General features: G+C 43.1%; 1 protein-coding gene across 1 annotated transcript in view; it reads right to left on the bottom strand.

Annotated features, from left to right (window-relative positions):
* Window positions 1-552: 552 nt before the first annotated feature.
* Window positions 553-7,268, bottom strand: part of masp1 (MBL associated serine protease 1) — a 19,209-nt gene continuing 12,493 nt past the window's right edge. The window contains exons 6-12 of the mRNA XM_008305540.1: window positions 7,164-7,267; window positions 5,890-5,968; window positions 2,759-2,887; window positions 2,541-2,615; window positions 2,142-2,389; window positions 1,156-1,344; window positions 553-1,038 (exon numbers count right to left, since the gene is read on the bottom strand). Of these exons, the coding sequence (XP_008303762.1) occupies window positions 553-1,038; window positions 1,156-1,344; window positions 2,142-2,389; window positions 2,541-2,615; window positions 2,759-2,887; window positions 5,890-5,968; window positions 7,164-7,267 (1,310 nt within the window). The remainder of the gene's footprint in view (window positions 1,039-1,155; window positions 1,345-2,141; window positions 2,390-2,540; window positions 2,616-2,758; window positions 2,888-5,889; window positions 5,969-7,163; window position 7,268) is intronic.

Below are 7,268 nucleotides of genomic sequence, written 5' to 3' on the forward strand. Positions count from 1 at the left end.
GTCCAGCTTTTATGATGTTTATGTACAAAATGTGACACCTCTTCGTCTTGATCTTACATTTTGAAGAGCCCTGAGATAACATATGTTATTATTTGGTCCTATATATACAGTATACATGTTGTGATAAGCTGTGACATATTATGGCATGACTTCTAATAGCATGATGTGTTCTACAATAACATCCATCCACCCATTAGCTATACCTTCCTCATCCCGTAGGAGGTTATGGGGGCCTGAACCGGTCACCAGTCCAGGGAAGTCACACCTAAAACTAATTCAGAATCATCCATTAACCTACCATGCACATCCATGTCCCACGACAACACATGGTCAAAGAAAGACGAGGACACGACCTTTATATACACTTGTAGAGACCATGTATATGAAGACAGCCTGGAGTTTCCAAGGAGTCACTGGAAACTCATGACATACATGATCTTCACAAGTGTACGTAAACTTTTGTCCATGACTGTAGGCCTGCAGAGTTCTGTTGATCCTTCAGGAAGACACACTGTGGACGGACGACCTGCAGAGACATGTCTGATGTCGGTTTCACCACCAGGGGGCAGCATGAAGGTGGGTCTGTATCCACTCCACATATTTAGCCACTCGGGTGTAGACTCCATACACCCTCTGACTCCCACACTCCTCTGGCCCTCCCCAGGACACCAACCCAAACACCACCCACCTCCGGCTGCCCTGGTCCTCCATCACAAACGCCCCCCCGCTGTCCCCCAGGCAGGTGTCCCTCCCCCCCTCGAAGAAACCGGCACAGAACATGTTGCCGGTGATGTTGTAGCTGATGGAGCGCGAGGCGTAGCTCGCCTGGCACTCATCCTGAGAAACCACCGGCAGCTTCACATACTGCAGGAGGTCTGAGGTCATCCCGAGGTCGGCGGCAGCAGCGGGGTCCGAGGTCATAGTGGAGGAAGAAGAGGAAGAGGAGGGCGATGAGGAGGAAGAGGAGGCATTGGGGTTGGAGATTCCCCAACCAGCGACTATACCCAGAGAGTTGGGAAGAGGTGCAGGGGGGTCGTCCTGGGAAAGGATAGAGGTCAGAGGTCAACCAGCTTCATGTTCAAGCAAACATGTCCAGCATCATTTTTAGCTTTTAGTTTAGCGTCACGCTAGCAGCTGCTTTAGCGTTTGTCCCACCTGTCTGGGAGGTGGTGGGAGGCAGATGGGACGGACGACCTGGTTGAAGTCCACCTGGTCTGTAAGCCTCACCAGGGCGATGTCGTTGTTGTAGTTGTTGGGTTGGAAGTCTGGATGGAGGAAGATCTGGTCCACGGAGCGGTTGGTGGCCAGACGCTTGTCTCTGGCGTTGTGGAGACCGAGGAAGACCTGTCAGACAAAAACACATCCAGAAACTGGTCAATGCAACTGATCAGATACCGACAATAATCGATCATCACGAGGACACATGCGCAGTGGTCAAACTGCCGGCCAATCAGAGACGATAATAAACAACAACAAACTCCAGCCTCACCTTCCCAACTCACCAGCAGAGGATGTTCTAGGTTTGTTTTTTGGTATAACCCACTTACAGGTTAAAGTCGCACCCCGCTCAGCTCTGCTGGTAATCAGCGTGTTTCCAGTTAGAGAAGTTGTTGGTTCCACTAAGCTAAGCTAACTTTACCAACCAAATTACTTCTACACTGAACACTTACACAGTCTGATTCATTGGGTGTAGACTTCAGGTATAAGCCTGTGATTGGCTGTGCAACAAACCAAAACCTACACAGAACATTTAAAGTTTTGCAGAAGGTTTGGATTTTGCAGTAAAGCAGCTCTGCTAACAACGGTGCTGAACCATCATCATAGTTAAACTACAAACATTAGTCTAATAGTGACTGATATCAGAAAACAGACCATAAACATCTGATGCCTTCAAATCTCATCCTGGACTTCACATTATTTGGTAGTAGAGTAGGTCAGCTTGCGAACAGAATTTGAACAGTGAAGAATTTCAGAGGATGTAACGGTTCTGTGATCATGGAACAGAAGACTTTGCCCCCATGAGCCCCATCTGAGGATTCTCATATCTGTCCATCTAAACTGACCAACACTGAACCTCTCATGTGTGGAGGTCAAAACTTGTTTCCTTTTTGTGAAAACATCATCAAACCTCCTCCTCTGACCTTGACGTGGTCGGGAGCCACCGGGACGACGCTGGTGTCCCTCCTCTGGGACCTCAGGACGTGAGCGGCGGTCAGGATCCAGGACTCTGACAGCAGAGCTCCAGAACCGAACCAGCGGTCCTCCGGAACCCGGGACAGATCCTCCACACTGAGCAGAACCTGCCAGGGGAAGTGGCCGGGCTCGGCGCTCCGACCGCCCACGATCCGCTTCACCTGAGCGGGGAGGGAGCGGGACGGACGACCACAGGCTGGAGGACAGACAGGTAAACAGACTGGTAAACAAATAGGTAAACAAATACATAAACAGACAGACAGGTAAACAAACAGGTAAACAGACAGACAGGTAAATAAACAGGTAAACAGACAGGTAAACAAATACATAAACAGACAGACAGGTACCTGGCAGACATGTGGGGAGTTCGGTTCTTCCTTCTGAATCAATCCATTGCCCGTTCACACCACACTTGTATGAACCTACAACACACATCACAATAATAACAGACTTGTCAGCAAAGTAATCGTCAATAAATCCTTCTGATCAGTATCTGTTGTTAAACTGTAACTATATTCTGTTAAAAGGTATAAAAGGGAAGTGAAGTAATTTAAGCTCCTCCTACTGTTGGTCGGTTGGACGCCGTCCTGTTTACACACGTAGTGAACCGTCGCTCCAAACAGTGTGCTGTTGTCATGGTTACCAAACACCACGTCGGCCATGTCGACCATCTTTGGACTCCCACAATCCACCACTGTCACAGACAGGAAACAAACATCCTGTGATTAGCAACCAATCAGCTTTCAGTCTCCACCGACTACACCTAAACCAGACCAAAAAATACACCCAAACCTGACCTAAACCACATCTGAACTACACCCAAAACTACACCTAAAACAAACCCAACACTACACCTAAATTAGACACAAAACTACATCTAAACTAGACCCAAAACTACACCTAAACCAAACCTTCACCAGACCCCAAACCAGCACTTAAACCAGACCCCAAACCAAACCTAAACACATCCTAAGCCTGAACTAAAACTAGACTGAATCCTAAACCCAAATTACACCCAAATTAGATTTTAAAAAATTTACCTAAAACCAAACCGAAATCTACATCTCAACAAGACACAAAACTACACTTAAACCAGATCTAAACTGACTCTTAAACAAAACCTAAACAGACTCAAAACGAACCTTAAACCAGACCCAAAACTAAACCTGAACCCAACCCAAATCTGAACTAAAACTAGACCTAATCCTGAATCAAAAGTACACCCAAAACAGATCCCAAACTGAACTTAAAATAAACCCAAAACTAAACTGAAACCAGACCTAAACCTAGACCCTAAACAAGACCTAAATTACTCTTAAAACCAGCTCCTAAACTAGACCCAAATTAGACCCCAAACGAGACCCAAACCGGAATCAGCTGCTGCATCTCTACAAGGTTAGTTTGAAACTCAGGTTTTCTCGGATGTAAAAAGTTTGATATTTTACAAGAAGTCATAAATTCAATGATTGTATTAAATGATGTGATTAAATGATTTTAGATTAATTAACTGACAAAGATCAAAACAAGCGGGTTGGATGAGATGTGATGATTCGGAATTAATGGATTAAGACGATTTATTAAACATTAACTGACATTAAAGTCGTACCTCTGCTCATGTTCATCATCCTGCAGCTCGGTCACAAGCTTTGAGGCGGCAGGACTCAAAAGAATAAAGTACAACCTTTCTCTTTTTGTCATTTGTACACTTCATGATATTTATAGATGGACTTAAGAAGACCTGTTAAAACTATTCTGTGTTTTAAAAGTGATTTAAGGTGCTTTCAAGGATGTTCTCTGTTGCAACTGAGTCGCCTTCAGGATTCAAAATGTGTTGAAGAGGGATTTTGCAGAATTCTCTCCAGAAGTGATTCAGAACTACAACTAAATCTGACCGTGATAGACCCCCAAAACCAGATCTAAACAAGACCCAAAAGTACACCTAAACCCACAAGACTAAAACCATGCACCAAACTAAACCTGAACAGACCTAAAACTACAACTAAACCAGACAATTAACTAGACCCAAAACTATTCCTAAGACATACCCAAAACTACACCTAAACTGAGTCTAAACCGGACCTAAAACCTTACCTAAGCTAGGCCTAAACCAGACCCAAAACTACACATAAACAAACAATAAACCCAACCAAAAACTATACCTAAAACATACCCAAGAACTACATTGAAACCGAAACCAGAACCCAAACTACACCTAAACCAGACCATAAACTAGACCAAAAACTATTCCTAAGACAAACTCAAAACCTTACCTAAACTAGACCTAAACCAGACCCAAAACCTTACCTAAACTAGACCTAAACCAGACCCAAAACTATTCCTATAACTGGTTCACAGAGACGCACGACGGCAGATTCTGGTTTGTTTCGTTTTTTATTAGAAAATAAGTTAATTAAACTTCTGACACGCTGTTTGCTTCTACAGTATCATTATCGGCCAATGAGAGTTAAGCTCTCACTAATCTAGGCTGTGATTGGTTAACATGTTGGACAGAGATCTTCGTTTCCTCCTCGAGTCTGTTTCTACAGAAAAGAGAAAGAAGAGCAGGAAGAAGAGTTTCAATGAGCAGAGGAAGTCTTAGTCAGAGTTTAACGCTGGTTTTTATCTGCCAGCTTCAAAACAAAACGTTGTTGAACCCTGTAGTTGCAGTAGATCAGTCAGTCCACTGGATGGCGCCGTTGGACTTTTTACAGCATAGATGGTTATTTTTGTGCTCAAAAATCTCCCCGTTTGTCTGTTTTTGTTCTTTCATTTTACCCATTTTTATTTATCTATTGGAAAACAAACAAAAAAAATAGCAGTAAAAGTTCAGCTAGCTGAAAACGCGACCTGCAGCGCCTCCTGCTGTCTGGACGCTGGCAACTACTACTGTTTCCATGTGAACGAGTGTCTCATAAACCCTCTAAATTCTAAAGTCTTTTTTTTATTTACAAAATCGCTGAAATAACACCATTACTCAACCAGGACAGTTTAAAATTTAAACTTTCCAACGGTCCTTCAACTACTCATGTGTGACTTTTAGTTTCATCTGAAAAATTCACCAAATCTAAGTTTAAAATTGAGATATTTTATTTAAATCACTTTATTCTACGTCTCATTCAAAATTGCGCCAAATTTTAACAGTTTGATGAAACCAAATTCTATCAAAAAACAAGAATTCTGTATTTCTCATCACAACTTAAACACCATTAGCGGCTCGACTGTGTCCAACAGTCACATGACAAACAAATCAGGAACCCTTCGGCTGAACTGCAGCCTGTGTTACACCAAACTGTCACATTTCATCAAAATCACTGGATTCTACATGTTTGATTTAAAACGTCCTCAAAAAATTACCGTTTGGTTTAATGACATTCCGTAAAAAAAAGAAAATTCTGAGCTCCTCAGTGCAGTCGTGAAGTTATGACTGACTCAGCTGAGACCAACAGTCACACGACGAAAATCCAGAAAGTTTTGACGTGAACGGAATATAAAAAACACAAACATCTGTGGACATTGCTGATTCTAGTTTGTTTTTTTTACTAAAATAAATAATCTGTGTCGTCCTGCACAGAGACATCTCTGAGTTCTCTCCTCCTTCATGTTGTTCTGCTTCCAGGACTTTATGTTGCAGTGAGGAATAAAATGACATGACTGAGGTTAAAGATGGTGCAGCTGGGAGGTGAACCGAGCTCTTACTTTGACACGGAGGAGGTCGGCTGCTCCACGATCCGTCGACCTGACAGTTTATCTGATGATGATCCACAAACTCTCCGTCCTGAAACACAAACACAGCGTCGGCTTATCAGTGAAACCTGAAACCGGCTCCCCGTTTGATCCACGTTGGATTAAAGACCGAATCTGTTCATCCAGAAAATCCTCCACAAACTGCGGAACATGTGACGCTTGGTGGTGACGAAGCACAAAGTCACAGTTTGAACCGTAAGATCACAGAAGCCTGAGCAGCAGCTGATAGCTCCGCTGGAGTTCACCTCTGGACGAGCTGATGGATTATTTAGAGGAATTTTCTGCTGCTTGAAAGTGAAAACATTGGTTCTGTAAACAGACTGAGCTGAGCGGTAAACCTCTTAACGTCCAGCGGTCGGTTCAGCTCAGGTTACCTTCTGCTGAGTTTGAACCGATGCAGCTCCGCTTGTGTTTTATTCTCACAATTAAAAACTAGAAGATTTGATCTGCTGATGAAATCTCACATGTGGAGTTTGAAGCTTTTCCATTTGAGAATGTCGAATCAGGAAAAACTCCACAAAAAGGGAGAATTATTTAGTTTAAAAGCAGATTATTGGCCTGATAATGTCAAAAAACAAACATTGTTTAATAATCCTGTAGATGCTGGAGTGTCTCACTGATTTCTGAGCCATAAATGAAACTCCTGAACTGAATTAAAGGACGAGACTGACAGGATTTAATAAATAATGACGATAAAATTAAATAAAATCGTGCTTCAGTCCATATTTATGTGCTTATTATATTATTTACTCATTTAAAGAGTGACTTCAGCCTGATTCTGTGCTCTGATCTCAGCAGCGGATTCAGTTTGAGGTAAACAGCATAAAAACAACATTTTCCATCGAACTCACAGAAGAAAACAGTCTGAGCCCTGCTGACCCGTCCAGCCGCCCCTCCTCAGTAATCCCAGATAAACCCTTTTTTTTTTTTTACAGCCACACACAAAGAAAACATCCAGAAAACATCCAGAAAACATCCAGAACAAACAGCTTTCACACGGAGCTGGTTGTCCGCAGAGACCTGGACAGGTAAAACCAGAGCAGAGGATTTGGCCTTTTTTTTCCTTTTTTTTTAAACAACTTTTGAGTCCATTTTGACAAGTTTTGGACATTCTGGACTCATCTTCAGTTAAAAACAATCCGTTTTAATACATTTCCTTTTTACAGTGAAAAACGAGCCGGAAGCTTCAGAAGCTGTTAGTGGTGGAAGCCTAAAGGTGAGCTCACCTGCAGCATCCTGTATCCAGGTGAGCAGGTGAACAGGACGTGGTCTTTGAAGGAGTATTCTGATTGGACGGGGTTCATCAGGGCGTTGGGCGGAGCCTCAGGTAC

Source organism: Stegastes partitus, unplaced genomic scaffold, assembly GCF_000690725.1.
Source record: "Stegastes partitus isolate 25-593 unplaced genomic scaffold, Stegastes_partitus-1.0.2 Scaffold2540, whole genome shotgun sequence".
NCBI lineage: Eukaryota > Metazoa > Chordata > Actinopteri > Pomacentridae > Stegastes > Stegastes partitus.